Source organism: Pollicipes pollicipes, unplaced genomic scaffold (assembly GCF_011947565.3).
Source record: "Pollicipes pollicipes isolate AB1234 unplaced genomic scaffold, Ppol_2.1 Scaffold_4740;HRSCAF=5597_pilon_pilon_pilon, whole genome shotgun sequence".
NCBI classification, from domain to species: domain Eukaryota; kingdom Metazoa; phylum Arthropoda; class Thecostraca; order Pollicipedomorpha; family Pollicipedidae; genus Pollicipes; species Pollicipes pollicipes.
This window is the reverse complement of record NW_023596545.1, coordinates 25,970,258-25,987,248: the sequence shown is the minus strand read 5'-3', so window position 1 is coordinate 25,987,248 and position 16,991 is coordinate 25,970,258. Positions and strand designations below refer to the sequence as shown.

The window sequence follows — 16,991 nt, the reverse complement described above, 5'->3', positions numbered from 1 at the left end:
CATCCATTCCGCGCTGCCGCCAGTACAGTATGCACCGATTTGCACACATTCCGAAGTTGTCCCACTTTTCCACACCCATAGCAGGTGGCCCGTCTGTGTGGACATTCCGGCGCTGGGTGATCGTGGCGACCACAGGGTACGCATGCTCCACCAGCTGATGTGCCTGGCAGGCTGCCAAAACTCGCCGGCCCAGCCGCCGCCGGCCCTGCCGTAGTCGCCGCCGCCGGCCGAAATGGGCGGGGTCGTCACCTCAGCCCTTCCGGCGGCGGCGCCGCCCGACCGACTGCGTGCAGCGGCTCCGGACTGGAACTGGCCGCTGCTGGAGTCGTCAGCGGGACTGCCTATGGAGCGACACCGATCTCCTGCACATCATCAGCTGCTGTCTCCATCGCGGTCGCTATTTCTACGGCGGATTCCAGAGACAGGCTGTCCCCCTCCCGCAGAAGTCGCTTCAACATCGCTCCGTTGCTTAGCCCGCACACAGATATGTCCCGAAGCTGCTCCTCCAGGCGATCACCGTACGAACAGTCCCTTACAATCCGCCGCAGGTCCGCCAAAAACACTGGCACTGTCTGTTCAGCCTGCTGCACTGTCCGATTAAACTTATACCGTGACACGATCACTGTCGGCCTCGGGGCAAAATGTCTCTGGGCTGCCTCCGCCAGCTCCTCGGAGATTCTCGAGGCGGGTAGCTCCGGAACACAGATACTTCGCAGAACCGAGTACACGCGTGACCCACAGACGCTCAAAAATGCTGTCCGTTTCCTGGGCGCAGACGTGATGGCGTTAGCAGCCAGAAACTGGTCAAACCGCTCCAGATACTCTCCAAAATCCGAGTCACTGTCACTGTTCTCACCGATATTCCCAATCAGTGATAAAGTTATCATGTTGCCGCCACGTAAAAAAACAAAGTTCACCATCCCATCCTTGTCGCCAGTTGATCTATCCATGCATGATGGATGAAACAATTCGCTCGGCGCACCATCCGCGCGCGGCTCTGTATTCCAGATTCCCGAACAACCCACAGATCCGAGCGAGCACCCGACCCCGGTTGTAATCAAGCACTCCGCCGCGTAACACTCTGCTTGCGCCACTGACCTCTGCTCACCATCTTTATCTGAGAACCGCATATGTGTGAACTTCATGTCAACGGCAACACATATGACATGTAAACCAGCAATGAACCGCATGAGCTAGAGCACTGCACTTTGGTCCAACACGGAAATCGCTCGGCCCATTTCCAAGGAACGTTTAGCAGCAACCAGCAAAGGGAGACTATTCCATCAGGTTTTTTTTAGCGGTGACCTCAGGTCACAGTCTTTTTCTACACACTTATTTTCATCATCATATTATCATCAGTTTCTAAACACTTATTAAGATTGCATTCTTACTTTCGATTTGCGCAAACTTGGAGAAAATCAGGCCGCGATTGGTGAGTTTTGAGTTGATGGCATGGATGGCTGCAAACTAGTGTTGGCTTTCAGACGAGGTATTTGAACGAGGCGTTTGAGGCGAATGGAGCGAATGCGACGGAATGAAGGGAATCGCGCAAAGCGCGGTAAGCGCGCTGGACATAGCCGGGCGAGTGGAGGCCAGGTAAGGTGCGCGGTGAGCTGTAATACAATGTGATAGTACATTTATCGCAAAGCCAACGCATTATTGTACTGCAGAAGTAAATCGCGATATGAAGACGCATTCTGCAGCCCCGTTCCGCTGGCTCAGTTGGCTGAAGCGTCTGCGTTTCGATCCACCCACCCGTGGTGGAGTGGGCTCGAGTCGCTCTAGGTGCTCAATATTTGTTCTTGACAGTGCTCTCACGTTCTCTCCCGTTGATGTGCTCTGATCTAAAAAAAATCCATGTGTGAAAAGTTTGGATTAAATCATTAAAATTGGAAAATTGTGTAGGTGTGCATTGTGTAGAGCCCGGCCCAGGTCCTGTCTAGAACCTGTCAACCTGGCAGGATATCATTGGTGTTATCCAAATTTAGCATAAGCTTGTGATTCTGCAGCATTAATAAGGGTGTAGGTATACATTGGTACCTAATGATAGAAAAAGTTATTGTACATCATTTGTCATGTTTCAGGCAGAACATCATAAATAATTGTAAAACAAGTAGATTAGTGCTCCTACCTTCAAATTTTAATAGCTACAATAGTGAGCTCCCGAGCACTGCACGCAACCTGCCACCTCGACCCCCCCAGCGCCGTTTGTGTGTTAGCGCTGCACAATTACAAAATTTCTGCTTATCAAGAACCATAAAAAATGTAAGGGGCCAAGGTAACAAAAATAATGCAATGGAAAACATTTCTTATCACGTCTAGGTATATTTATGAAACAGACAGGCCAGAATAGTCCAGAAAATAGCCTAAACTAGCCTAGCCTAGCCTAACCTAACCTAGCCTAACCTAACCTAGCCTAGCCTAGCGTAGCCTAACAACCTTACCTAACCTAACCTAACCTAACCTAACCTAACCTAGCCTAACCTAACCTAACCCCCCACCCTATCCCTTTCAACCCAGTGTTCATCAGCACTATGTTCCATGCCATATAAATAGGTACCATATTAAGAAGTTCTGCCTTATGTTCATGTTCTGCCATGTTCTGCCTTAAAAAACAATGATTGATGTACATTGCTCTTTTTTAGCATGAGGTAGCAATGTATTCCTGGACCTTACTAAGAAACACCACTTTTCAGCCCCTGCAGTTCCTGAAGAAGTGAAATAACACATTTGGTCATTGGCTGTGACAGTAATTATGCAGATTAAGATGTTGACATGATGAAAGTGCCATCATATGTTGCTCATTCCTTCCTGTGTGATTAGGGGCCAGTGTCCAAAATCAATCCACTGTGTGGATGCATACACAACATGATTGTGTTGAACCTCATGTTTACATGCACTGAACTCAGGCCAGGCTTAATTGCACTGAATTTTCATGTCATTTTTCATGTTTGATTTTTTAGTATTTTTGGCTGAAATTTCTGTTGTAACATGGTTATTCATTGAGATGTTGGCTCTCTATAGGCTAAAATTGGTGCTGACCATTTCCCAAGCTCTAAGCCCTCAGATTACCTTGTGAACCTTTTTTTGCCTGGATCAGTTTATCATAGCATGTTATGTTTGCAGTCAACCTGGGGACATGGGGGTTACTGCCTCACTGTAACACAACAGGGGAGCGGGTCCTCCCCTGTTACCAAAGTTATGTTAAATGTTTCTGTAGATGACCAAATGTTTACAGCATACACAATTTTTTTATAGTACATATCAAAATAGGAAGATGGAGGACGTAATCTTTTACAACACAGTACATTTCATGTGCATGCATTGCTCTGAACTTGGCTTTCTACAGGAGGTATTGCATTGTAGTTCCCATTGTGAAATCCTGTGTATGCTCTGTGTGTAACCACTGCAGTTGCCACATGGCATTTTTGCATGCCCTGTGCAGCTTCCCACAAAAAGCATAGAGCCTTATAGATCAATAGAGTCCCTACCCTGCATCTAGACCAACACATGTTCAATTTTGTGATTGGTGCACATTAGAGCCCAAATCATCATCAGTATCATGTGTATTAGGATTTGTCATAGCTCACTGGAGTCTAAGTTAGAACCTGGATTGTAGCATTCATCATAAATACTTTCCCCTGACTGACAGATGGAAACTGCAGTAACCTGAAGGACATTGACTAAGTGTATCTGTGACATCAGTGACAACCAGAATAGGAATATTCTATTTGAGCACTATCCTATGTGAAAACCTTAACCCATGATCTAGCCATGATTTTGCAGCATTTCATGTAAGCTCAAGTAAGTGTAGCAAAGCAATGATCTATGAAAGCAATCATTGCAACACATAACTGTGCATGGCTGGAGTAAATGATCTCTTCCTTTCAGCCAATCATGGTCACACCACAGAAGTTTTGCTTGAAGTGGAACAACTTCAAGAACAGTGTCACATCTGTTTTTGATAATCTTCGTCAAGATGAGGAGCTAGTGGACATTACACTGTGTTGTGAGGGGAAGAAGATAAAGGCACACAGGATGATGCTATCTGCCTGCAGCCCATATTTCAGAGATCTTCTGAAAGTAAGTGGCCATATTTGATGCATGAACAAATGCTCAGTTTTTATGCTCTAATGTTGTGGTTATTGGCTTTTTTAATGTTGTGTGTGCATCTCATTTTGCTGTAAGCTATAAAGAGTAGGACACTGTGGGGAATGGGTGAAGTTAAAGAAAAAAACATTGCATGAACTACATCTATTGCAACCCAGAATGTCTTGTAGCAGTGACTTACGTTTTTTAATTAAAGAACAGGGAATCTGTTGTTTCATGGTGTTAATGAATTACGCTAAAGGCTGGATTCAGTTCAAAGTAGATGTACTGAATTTAACTATGGTATGCAAAACAGCGATATCTGAAATGACATAGGTTTAAAAAGGCACTCAGTACTATGAAGAGGCATTAGTTATGTTTTTTCATGTTGTTCATGCCAAATCTTATCCCTCTACTAGAGTTCAAAAAAGCATGAATGAAGATGCTTCTCATCCTTATCCCACTTTGACCAAATGATATGGTTTCTTTCAGGACAATCCATGCCAGCATCCACTTTTCTTCCTCAAGGACACATCATATGTGGACATTGCAGCAGTCATTGAGTTTGTGTACAAGGGTGAGGTCAATGTCCTCCAGAGTCAGCTGGGCAGCTTTCTGAAGACTGCAGAGATGCTCCAAGTCAAAGGTCTATCAGGAGATGATGATGATGAACAGGTGGGTGGTAGTTGTCTTGTAGGGGATGTAGCTTGTTCAGATTGCACATGGTATGTCCATGGCCTTCATAATCTGTTTCTTGGCTTAAGCATGTACATTTAACCTGAAATGAGTGAATTCGTACTTTGAACCTTGAATCGCTACTTGAAAAGTAGAGATTCGAGGAACATGTTTTGGGAGTCATTCCTGCTCAGAGTCATTATTCCCAGTCTCGACCGAGTGGCACCATATGATCACACATGATATTTGCTAACTGGCGGCTGCGGCGTGTTTGTCAGGTGCCCCGATCTCAGCCGGCGGCGGCGGTGGTCCGCGAGAGGCCGGCGGAGCGGCCTCGTCTGGCTGCCGGACCGCCCCCGCCTGCTGCACCGGCCGGCCGGCCGCGGCCGCGCGAGCCGCCTGATGCGCCAGTCTCGCCTCGACACAAGCGGCGCCGGCTCTCCGGGTCGACAGGCAGCCGGCCCGACTCGCCAGTGGCGGTGCACACGGCGCCGGGGGCGCCTCCGCCTCCTCCCCCGCCTCCTCCTCCTCCTCCTCAGCTGCCGCCGCCGCCCATGGTGACGCCGCCGCAGGAGCCGGCCGGGGACGGGGCGGCGCCGCTGCCGACAGCGCCGCCACCACCGCCGCCGCTGCCGCCACCGCCACTGCCATCGCCGCTGCCGGCTACCTCCGCCGCCGACCCGGCCGAGTCGCCGACGCCGCTCCGGGAGCACCAGCCGCCCGCCCGCAACGACTACATCAAAGTGGAGAAAATAGACATTGCCGACGACGACGACGACGAGAGCTTAGAGGCCACGCTGGGCCAGGTGTCAACGTTCGAGGCGTCTCAGTTCGACGGGGACAACTCGACGAGCTCTCACGACATGTCCGGCCTCTTCAGCGGAATCTCAGATCAAGGTGGGTCTGGGGCGTGCACTCGGAAGGTTTGGCCAGTCTGCATCAGTAGACTGATCACTCCGAGGGCTATGTCGAGCTCCGGGCGATATGCCCGTCGAAATCTGAGCAGCATGTCGCTAGCGCAAAATTCGGCGCAGAAGCACGGCAGAGAACACGGTAGAGCGTTTGGTTCTGGTGTCGGTGCATGGTAGAAGAAAAAGAGGCATTCAGCTCTCGTGTTGCGCTAGTGCAACGCCTCTGAACCAGCACCTCCTGACATAGTGAAGATCGTTAGTTCGACGTAGGAACTTTCAGCTCATAGTGTCGATGGTCAAGTCTACATGGAAACCGAATCGGGAAAATCAGCGGTCCCTAATTCCGCTGCGATTTGTGCTCCCCCCCCCCCCCACCCCCCCTCCACGTTATATTCTATGTGCCGCGCGTCAGAATTTTTCGGCCTGAAAACCACATTCGTGTTGCATGACGGCCCGCGTTCTTCTTTCTTCAGGAGGCAGTGAAATGTTAGCGGCTGGAGTGGCGGAAGACGGCGCCCCGCAAGGTTAGTCCGTCTCGTAGCTTCAACTGCCAGGTGCTGCTCTGGGCTGTGGAGGGCGCTCTGGTGCGAACGTGAGCACAGGATGTACTGTAAAAGGTACTGCCGGCACCGTGCCAATATTCGGGAAAAGAAAACGAAATTTGACAACACGTGCGCCAGAACTCTTGAGCGCGTCGAGGGGACGTCTCTCGGCTGTAGGACGTTTGTGCGTTCAAATGATATCTTTTTCATGCAAGGACAAAATTGCGACTGTATGCGCATTTTGTCCACTTTGACATTGTAACGGGACCAGCCGGGCTTGGATCAAGCCCTCGCCAGGAAAAACGGTCGGAACGTTACACGAATGTGCCAGGTAGCCTTACTGCTGGCACCCAATTCACGCATGGCATGTGTATCCGTCAAAATACACGCCCAGGGCGGCACCTGATCGTCGCGGCTTGACCGGCTTGCCCTGTCGGTCAAGCCACCAGTTTCACCGGTCACTTTCTGCATTGGTGCTCTGAATGCCGAGTGTCCTGCTTGTTCAGCGTGGTCTCCAGTTTGTAACTGACCGGAAGTACTCGCTGCATGTAACCTGTGGCCGGTGCGGAGTGCGGTCGGGTGAGATTCGGTCCGCGCCCGTGCGCCCCAGGCTGTGTTCGGTGGCCAGCCCGCGCCGCGCCGTTTGCCGCAAGCCCCGGAGGCCGACGGCACCGTGCCCGCGACGCCGTTGGCCCGGCCGAGAGTGGCGGCGGCTGTCGGGGCGCCGCGCGCCGCCCTGTCAAGTCCGGTACGTGCAGGCAGCAGAGCGCAGGCCGGGTCAGCCGCACGCTACTCGGCGTGAAGGTCGCTGCGACCCGCGGCTGGAGTGGGGCGCCGGGCTCCCGCTCGGCGCGCGCTCGACGGGGCCAGCAGGCCGCCTGCGTCCGGCTGCCAGCCAGCGCGCCGGCCTGCCCGCGTCACACGGCCGGCGGCCCAGCCGGACGTGGCACCGGCCAGGTCAGCCGCAGCACGCAGTCGGGTCCACAGGCAGCGCCAAGGACGCGGAGCCGCCGGGTCGGTGATAGTGGCACGTGTACGCGAGGCGTGGTGCGTTTTGTAGTGTTGCCAAGCTCGCCACGACCAGCGCTGGCCGCTACCTGCTGGTCATTCGTTGGCTCACCCCGTGTGGAAAACTGCGTGGCCAGTGGCCCAGCAGACGCACGCCCTAACGAGCTCTGAATAGCCCCGTGAGCGTGCCAGCCGGCGAGGGCCACTGCACTGCGTGGCGCCACCGGCACAGCGCGCGCAGCAGTGGGGGACTCGGCGGGGTTACTTCCGCGGACGCAGCGCTCTGGTTACTTCCGCGGACGCAGCGGTCTGAGCCGGGCCGGGAGCTGGGAGCTCACGGCGCCGCCGACCACGGCCGCTTGCGCCAGCAGCTGACTGGTGTGGGCGGTGTGCAGACCTGGATCGCCAAGCATTCGTTGCGCGGCAATGTCCGGCTCAGCGTGGATTATCCCGTATGTGGTACGACTGCGGTCATTACAGCGCGGCGTTACGAGAGCCGTTCTTAACGCTGCTGGCCTTGGGTTAACCACCACTAAGCCAACACACGCTTGCAAATTCACGTATAGGGAAGCACTCGCCAGCGAGTGTTGCTCTGTCTGTTGTGGCGGTCCGAGCTCAAGGCCGTGGAACTATGAACGATATTGGGATCACGTTGGCGAGAAACGTGCTTTATGTATTGGTACTGGCATCAATGATGTTCTACGTACACCTAGTTGCGTTTGCATATCACCGGAAGATCATCGAGGAAAGTAGACGCTCTTTCCTTGGCCCGAAATCGACGTCTATGAGTTGGTGTCGGTACATTTGGATGCTTTCGCCGCCGCGATGCACATATAAGTCGAATCGGAATCGAGCGTTTTATTCCTCCAAATCTGTGAAAGACTTATTCCGTCGGCATCTCGGCTCCGTCCGCCGACTCTGCAGAGGCGCGCTTGGTCGGCCTGTCGGCGGGCGGTGACGCGCGCGAACCTGCTGGTCTCGCGGGCTGACGGACGGCGCGTGTCTGTTGCAGCGGCGGCCGGCGCGCACGTGTGCGCCCTGTGCGGCGCCGTCTTCCGGCACCCCGACTCGCTGCGCTTCCACAAGGAGGTGCACAAGGGCCGCACGCGCTGCCCAGTCTGCGGCCGCGTGTTCAGCCGGCGCGCCTACCTCACGCAGCACCTGCGCATGTGCCACCCGTGCGACGCCGTCCGGTTGGCGCCTCCTTGAGCGGCGCGCGGCGGCGCATCAGTTGTCACGAGGCCGCGGCGGCGCGCTAAGATCCACGGAGCATCCCTGACGGCGTTAGAGGCGCTCCGAGGCGGCAGGCCCGCCGCGGGCGACCGCTAGCCGTGCCGAACGGCGTCCTGGAGCGCAGGCTGTACTGCAGTCAGCGGAAGGGAGCCGGTAGCGGCGTCTGCGAGGGCTCGAGCGGTGTGGGGCTGGACGTAGCCGAGCCGGTTGTGAACTGATGGCGAGCGCCGCGGCGGCGCGATCCAGAAGCGCGCGCTGCTGGAGGCGGTGTCGCGGAAGCGGGCAGTGTGAAGATGAGTTCGCTGCGGGCGTGGCGTACTGTGGTCAGCGGGCCGTGGCTGGTGCTGCCGCCAGAGCTGGAGCCGGCGGTCCTGTCCACGAGGCTGGTGCCGGACGGTTGACGCCGGTGGAGGCGGCGCTAGGGGCGAGCCGGAGCGGCCGGCCGCCCACGGGTCGAGCCGGGACACCGCGCAAACTCGGACGCTGTCCGCTCTCCCTCGCCGCGTGGTGTGGCCCGGGGCTGCGCTGACGGAGTGGGGCCTGGCAGCGGGCCCGGCAGAGGGCCCCGGGCCCTTTGGTGCGTGGCCGGAAGGGCCTCCGGAGCTGGGTAGGGCGGCGGTCGCTGGCGGCTGACCGTTCCGGCCGGGCTGCACCACTCCACCGCAAAGTGTGCCGAATGCTGGAATCTTTTGGGCCGTGGAAATCGTCAAGTGACATCACGCTGCCTGAAGTTGTCGTAGTCTTGTGTACTTTGGGATCGGCGTCGCTTGGAGCGGGTTGCCTGCCAGCAGCTTCGACAGAAACTAAAATGGTTAGTAGCTGGCGCTGTCATTACTTTGAAAGGGTTATTGGAGCTGTGCATTGATATCCATTTGTGATGCGACTTATTGAACCACTGCCATGTATCATGCTGCTCACGATGATCCAAACAAACGTATCCGTTGTATTTAGTTAATGGCTGTTATTTCGGGATGCAGCTTGTTATGGATGTACGCTATGTTTTATCGCCTTGTTCATAATGGTCCAAATAAACGTCCATTGTTGGACTCCACGGCTGGGCGGGTATGCCTGTGGAGGACAGGTGACCCGCTGTGGACCAGGTCCCTGACGGGGCATCCCCGGCGGTCTCGGAGAGGTCGATGTGCAGATATTCACGGGGCCTGGCTGGCGTGCCTCGGCGCCCTGACCGACCGGATCCAGAGTCGTGGCGCCCCTCTGAGCGGCCACTCCGCCGCTGTGTATGTCCCGCTCCAGTCCCGGGCTCGTGACGCGTGACGCTGGTCACCACGACACCGGCCCGGTGACGGCGGGCGCGGCCGGGAGCAGTGATGGTCTGCTCCCGGCTGTTGGCTATGGTGTCATGCTGCGGTCAACGACGGCGACAGTATTATTCAGCGCCCATCGGCATCGACGTAGAAGCGGTCGTGGTCAAACGTCGCGCCCGGTGGTGGTGGTTAGACTGCTCGTCCAGCGGCGTCGCTCAGATCTGTTCTCCACGGACTGGTCCAGCTCCGCAGTCGCCGGAAGGTTAGCCCCGTGCAGTTAGGGTTCATCGCCGGGGCGCGCCGCGGGCACTGAGGCCCTGGGGCAGGCGCGAGCGGTCAGATGGCACCGCGCTCTCATGCCCCGTCCCAGTGTCCGCGCGGGCGCAGGCGGGCCGCCAGCGTCGGCACCCAGTGCGCAGCGGCGGGCCGCCACACGCTTTATCACGTTGCAGAATGTCTTGTTCTCACATGGCATGGCGCCGTGTCGCTGCTGGGGACGGATGGTGTAGGCTTATTAGGATATCGTGTTCGGAACACTGCGCGGCGTGCGGCCTGCTCCGTTCCTGGGCGATCTTCGGGAAAAAATGCGCTAATAGGGATGTCGGCTGAGAGTCCAGTCCACAATCTACATAGATGAGGATTGTCCACCGAGAGTTTGTTAGGAACTTACGTCGAAAATCTGATGGGTCGCCGTCTGTTGTCTTATCGCAAATTCATTGAGTCATCATTGCCATCGTCTGATCTGATGCACCAGCCGCATGTGACGCTCCCCCCTACACGTGCGCCAGTCAGCGCGACGGTATAACATGTGCGGCGATAGGTCCACAACACTCGGTGCGCCGAGTCGCTCGCGGTGTGGCGGCGCGCCGCCGCCGTGCTCTAACCTGGCCTCTCTGCTGTGGCGCAGGTAGCTCGGCCGGCGGCGCGCGCTGCGCTGTCTGCCAGAAGGCGTTCAAGAGCCGCGACTCGCTGCGCAACCACCGGGCGCTTCACGAGGGTCGCACCGTGTGCGAACTGTGCGGCCGCGTGTTCAGCACGCTGTCCAACCTCTCCGAGCACCGGCGCAACTTCCACGGCAGCTCGCGGTCCGCGCTGCCGCCGCCGCCGCCGCCGCCGCCGCCACCGCCTCCGCCGTCGCGCCTCCGGTAGCGGCCGCGGTGAGTGTGAGGGCGAGGTTGCTGGATGTCCCTCGCGGTCTGCGACGTGGCGACCGAGCCGCTGACGAGAAGGCCGAGGCCGGCGCGCTGCTGGCCAGTGAGGGTGTGGGGTCGTCGTGGCGCTCGCTGGGTCCAGGCGGCCTCGCGTCTCTCCGCCAGCGCCGGGACCGTTTTCGCAGGATCGACTGCGTGGACGCAGTCTGCGTCTGTTTCTTACGTGGGTGGGGGGGGGGGGGGGGGTGGGGATTTAGTTAAATAAAACCGGCGGAAACCACGGAGACCAGCTCGTGGCGGTGTGCTGTGCGCAAGCAATGTCTCCGGTTGCACCGGCTGCCATCCGGCCGCACGGCGCGAGGCCGTCTGGGAGACTAAGAGCGCACGCTTACTCTGCTCGGGCTGCGTTCACCGATAGCGGCCGGTGGCTGGGATGAACGTGAGGATCATGACCGCTGGCCGGGAAACGTCCCCGGGTGCCGGGCAGCATTATAAGCTCAGTGGCATGGCGTGAGCGAAAGTCTTCAGGCTATCGAACTAATGCCCACAATCATGCAGCGCCTCTATATTCCCATTTCGAAAACGGTCGGCGTCATTTCGTGGTGCCGTCGGCCGTCACCACGGTGACAGATTGGCCATAGCTGATCCCCGCCGCCGCCACCGCCGACACCCCGCGCCAACTCGGAGCGGGCGGCACCATGGCGAGACGGCCCGGCCGGTGTGCCCTGCGCCGCCCGTGCGCTGCGCCGACGGTGCCCCTGACCGCGCTGTGGTGCTCCTCTCTGCCGGTAGGCGGTGTGCCGGTGACCGGCGCCGGCCTGTCGTGGATGGACGACCGGCCGTCGGGTGCCGGCGGCGGCGGCGGCGGCGGCCCCGGCCCCGGCCCATTCCCCTGCACGGTCTGCGGCAAGACGTTCGCGCGCAGGACGTCCCTGGCGCACCACATGGGCCTGCACCGCGGCGAGACGCGCTGTCCCGTCTGCCAGAGGGTGTTCTCACGCCGCGAACACATGCGCACCCACCTGCGCGCGCAGCACGGGCTCACGTGACCTGCTGCCGCCGCCGCCGGCCGCCAGCCACCGGCGCCGCGCGGGGTTCGTCGGGTGCCGAGCGAAGCTTGAATGCAGCCGCAAGCACGGGTGGAGATGGCGGGAGAGCCGGCCGGGCCGGGAGATGCGCCCTCAGAGACACCGCCCGCTGCTTTCCTGGGGTATGTTTTGGACGTTTGGGTGGCTCTCCACGTTGGCGAGCTTGCAGGCTAAGTGGAGGCTTTTGTTTGCCGTTGCGAATAGTCTGCGCCAACCTTACGGTGATTGGAACATTTTGGGTGAGGTTTTATCATGTCGATGTCAGATCCGACGCTGTGCCCTTTTGGAAGCAAGGTCTCCCATTTCGACATGCCATCACCTCTGTTGCGTGGATCGTTGGGGGCTCCATGTGAGAGTTGAAATGCGCTTAGACGATGATGAAATGCACTCAGACATTTAGATGTTGACTGATGCTGTCACCGCCGGTAAACGGCGGTGTGGTGTTCATCACAAATCTGAATTCAAACCACTGTGATTTGTTTTCGTGAATACAACGGAGGAATGGCGGCCGTTAGCTATCTGGACGGCTGATACGTGCCAATGCAAGCTGTGCCAATTAAAAAGTGGCCCGCACACACCTCGAAACGACAGCGGCAGCCCTGTGCTGGGTGCGACTTCCGAACGCCCTCTCGCTGCATGCTTGGCTGTTTCTCGAGAGATGCGCGAGAGTTTGGGGACGATGGTACATGTGTCCGACGTCACATTTGGGCCAACGAATTCCGACGGTGCCTGCGTGTGCGTGGTGCTGCGGCGTGTATCGGCTGCCACGAGGTGAGGCTTTAGGGCAGCTCGTTACGTCACAAGGATGGCGCTATAGTTTTGAATACGTGGGTCTTTACAGCAGCCTGAACAAAGCCATCGTTTTTAAACATCAGCCAGCTGCTCGTTGGCCATCCAGTTGTTGCGGACGATTTAATGCCGACCTCCGTGTTCCAAGCCGCCCGACCTTGTTCCAAGTCACTAGGCCTCCGTGTTCCAAGCCACCAGACCTCCATGTTCCAAGCCACCGGACCTCCGTGTTTCGATTCACCAAACCTCCTTATTCCAAGCCGCCGGACCTCTGCGTTCCGAACCACCGGCGCTCTTCTCGCGGTGGAGGACGCTGACACGGCGGCTGGGTAGCGGTCGGTCGGCAGCCGCGCCGCTCCGCCGCCGCTAGCCCGCCACTGACGCACTCCTCCTGTTTTAGCGTGCGCTCGGGGCGGTGCGGCGGCGGCGGCCGGTGCGGCGCGGCTGCATGTGTGCCGCACATGCGGCCGCACCTTCGGCAACCGGTCGTCACTGAGCCACCACCGCACGGTGCACCGCGGCCAGACGACGTGCCACCTGTGCGGCCGCACCCTCTCCCGCAAGGTGGAGCTGCGCCGGCACATGCGCGTCATGCATGGCCTGCTAGTGCCGCCTCGCTGACGAGACGAGATCAGATGAGGCGACTGACGAGAGGCCGACCGCCGGCGCCACAGCGGAGCTGGCGGGACGCGCCGCCGTCGGGGCAGGCCTGGTGGCCGCTGTGGCCGCCGTCGGCGCCGACACCAGCGGCCTTGAGGGACGCTCGGGGCTGGCGGCGGACCCGTCAGTGTGTGACGAGACACGCTTCAGCCGAAGCACGCCGGCGCATTCTGATGGAGCCAGTGCGAGACAGCGGGTCGTGCTTTTTAAAGCGTTTACTCATACACGGCGGTGCATTTCGCTTGTTTCCACTGGATACATGCCGTTCTCATACACATTGTTATTGAAGTGATGGTGGGACAGAAATATACGGTCAGTGATACTGGCAGTTGCATTTATTGACTTCAGTGTGTCAGCTAGACACACTGAATGCACAGCGTGTGTTGGCGTACATGTGAACTTACTTGGATTAAATTTGATTTTCTTAGGTCATGCCATTGGGGTTAAATAAGGTCAAACAACGTCAAACTCCAGATTGGTGTCCAAAATGCCTTCAGATCTCCTCATGCAACCACCCTGACTCCAGATGCTTGTTATAAGCAAAAGGCCAGTGGTGTTCACTTAAGGGCAATGACCTTTTTCACCTTTAGAAGGTTAAGGTGACCAAAAACCTACGAGGCTGCTCCTATTTTGTCATTCAAATAAGCGTCAGTGATTGCTTTAGGTGTATGTTCCTAAAAACAAAATGTTGACCTGGGTCATTTTAGGTAGATCACTGAAATTTGTTGTGATTCTAGATTCAATTGGTTTATTGCTTACGGAGCTCTTCCAGATATGTATGGCTTCGTCTGACACTCCGTTGTCTCACCAGGGTGAACGATTCCTGGAAATGGCCTTCGCTGACAGCTATGACCTGACTTTTTAGCTGTATTTTAGTTTTAGTTTGGCGCGGCTACGCCGCGCCGCTCGGAAATCGATCTGGAAAAACCTTCGATAGGGATCAATTTGATCCCTAACCGGGCACGTGTTAGCGAACAGTGGGACCCGAGCCGTCCCTGCTCCTCTACCCACGAATCTTAATATGTCAATCTCGGTTGCTAGCCGGCCACGTGTGGGGTGGGAGAGCGCTTGCCCTGGCGTGGCTGGTGTGGCGCTGGTCGTGCAGCCACTGCACGGGCTCCTACGAGCAAGGAATAGACTCACCGTACCCGATGACGCACGGGTGTCTGGGCGGTCGTCTGACCTTCGAGTGAGCGGTGGACAGCGATACAAGGGTTGTCAGCAGGGTCGCGGCCACACCACTTCAGCACCGATGAGCTGGCGTCGTCCTCGGCCTCAGCCGCCTGATCAGGCAAGCGGCAGGTGGCCGGATCTTCGCGGCGGGCGGCCGGATCTACGCGGCGGGCGGCCGGATCTTCGCGGTGGGTGGCCGGATCTTTGCGGCGGGCGGCCGGATCTACGCGGCGGTCTCGCTGATTATTATCCGCTCGATCGCGCAAACAGCATATGTGGTTAATACCTTCACGTACCTTACGCTGTAAGCGCCCAACCATAGGTATTTCCGAGAAGAGTTTAGTATACACATCACTCAGGACGTACCGCATAGTGAGAGTGGCGGCTGAAATGACAAATTTTCATCGTTTCCATCTTGGTGGGAAGGTTTTCTGAGAACTGCAGCCTCTTAAAAACAATGATTTGCTTCGATTCGGATTAATTCAGCACATGCTGATGGCAGTGTCCAGCTGATTGACAGAAGGCATCTCCGCAACCCCAATTTGTTCTTCTGGTCGGGTTGCGAATGTCCTCCGCTGTCTGTGGTACGTTCTGGATACCGCAGGGTGCCCGTTGATGTTCCGTCCACACGAATCCATTATCGTCCATGCTCCCGCACACTGACTGTCCCTTGTGATGTCACTTAGCCATCACGCTCGTGGCCTTCATGCCCCAGCCCAGTCCTCTGACCCCCATGGCGTGACTGTGGTGCGGCGGCGGCGTTCTCAGACCTGACGTCACCTGCCTCTGCGCACTCACACCCGCTCTCCGCCTGGCCCCGGGTGTGAGAGGGTGGCCACCGTCGGGTGTATGACGGGCCGGCGTCCCTGCCGCCGCGAAACCTGCCGGCCTGTTGACCGCTGACCGCCGCCGCTGTCCAGCTGCAGGCCACTGGCCGCCGGCGCTGGGCGGTTGCAGGGCGCTGACTGCCGTCGCTGGCCAGCTGCCGGCCGCTGACCACTGCCGCTGGCCAGCTTCAAACCGCTGACCACCACCGCCGGCTAGTAGCAGGCCGCTGACCGCCGCCGCTGACCAGTGGCAGGCCGCTGACTGCCGTCGCTGGCCAGCTGCCGGCCGCTGACCACTGCCGCTGGCCAGCTTCAAACCGCTGGCCACCACCGCCGGCTAGTAGCAGGCCGCTGACCGCCGCCGCTGACCAGTGGCAGGCCGCTGACCGCCGCCGCTGACCAGTTGCAGGCCGCTGACCGCCGCCGCTGACCAGCTTCAGGCCGCTGACCGCTGCCGCTGGCCAGTTGCAGGCTTTCTGTGCCGCGAACCGGGCTGCGACCGTCGCTTCACCAGCCGGCCGCGGCTGAGCGACCACGGCGCCTGGCACCGCGGCGAGACCCGCTGCAATCTCTGTAGCCGCGTGCTCACCAGCAAGCACAACCTGCACAAGCACCTGCTGATGGTGCACAGCGTGGTGGTGCCCAAGCGGCCGCGCGGGCCGTGGCCGTCGCCGCCGGTCTAGCGGGATGGCGGGTCCGGTGTGCGTGACGGGCGGCTGGCACGGCCAGTCCTGGACCGCCGACGCTGGACCGTCAGCGGCGGACAGCGGACCGCCGAGGCCGGACCGTCAGCGCCGGACAGCGGACGCCGGGGCTGGACCGTCAGCGCCGGACAGCGGACCGCCGAGGCTGGACCGTCAGTGCCGGACAGGGGACCGCCGACGCTGGACCGTCAGCGCCGGACAGCGGACGCCGGGGCTGGACCGTCAGCGCCGGACAGCGGACCGCCGAGGCCGGACCGTCAGCGCCGGACAGCGGACCGCCGAGGCCGGACCGTCAGCGCCGGACAGCGGACGCCGACGCTGGACCGTCAGCGCCGGACAGCGGACCGCCGAGGCTGGACCGTCAGTGCCGGACAGGGGACCGCCGACGCTGGACCGTCAGCGCCGGACAGCGGACGCCGGGGCTGGACCGTCAGCGCCGGACAGCGGACCGCCGAGGCTGGACCGTCAGCGCCGGACAGCGGACCGCTGAGGCTGGGCCGCCTGGACCGGTCGGCTCGGATGTGCGGCTGGTGGGGCCGGGTGCTCGCACTGATCGCCACCCGACTCGCTGTCTGTCGTCCACTCTACTCATTCTACAGACCAGTTCTTCAGGCGAAGTCAGACAAACGGCGCGTACGAAATCTCGCCGGCTGTACAACCTTTTCTTCGAGTAGCCCATGCATCGAGTGTCAGCTTGAGCTGTCCATGAGATTGCCATGGTGACATTGGTGCAGGTCCCGTTGGGAGCAGGCTCGACGTTCTCGATGTTCGTACGTTCTCGATGCTGAGGCGCTCTCTGGGTTGGGCGTGTCATGTGGCGTTGAAAGCCTTATTCTTGTCCTTCTCTGCGGAGATCGTCTCAGTGATCGCGTACCG

The 16,991-nt window shown here is 58.3% G+C and overlaps 2 protein-coding genes and 1 long non-coding RNA gene across 3 annotated transcripts; all 3 read left to right on the top strand.

Annotated features, from left to right (window-relative positions):
* Positions 1-1,553: 1,553 nt before the first annotated feature.
* LOC119099075 (uncharacterized) lies at positions 1,554-5,081 on the top strand. Its single transcript, XR_005094303.1, has 4 exons — positions 1,554-1,596; positions 3,892-4,083; positions 4,582-4,764; positions 5,043-5,081. It is a non-coding gene; the product is annotated as an uncharacterized LOC119099075 (long non-coding RNA).
* Positions 5,082-6,152: 1,071 nt separating this feature from the next.
* Positions 6,153-9,487, top strand: LOC119099074 (putative zinc finger protein 702). The gene is made up of 2 exons (XM_037222128.1): positions 6,153-6,199; positions 8,238-9,487. Exons 1-2 carry the CDS (start codon positions 6,160-6,162, stop codon positions 8,432-8,434), a joined length of 237 nt encoding a protein of 78 aa, XP_037078023.1. The 5' UTR covers positions 6,153-6,159; the 3' UTR covers positions 8,435-9,487.
* LOC119098102 (zinc finger protein 677) lies at positions 8,752-16,094 on the top strand. Its single transcript, XM_037221029.1, has 5 exons — positions 8,752-8,773; positions 10,631-10,808; positions 11,800-11,900; positions 13,152-13,349; positions 15,883-16,094. Exons 1-5 carry the CDS (start codon positions 8,752-8,754, stop codon positions 16,092-16,094), a joined length of 711 nt encoding a protein of 236 aa, XP_037076924.1.
* The last annotated feature ends 897 nt before the right edge of the window (positions 16,095-16,991 follow it).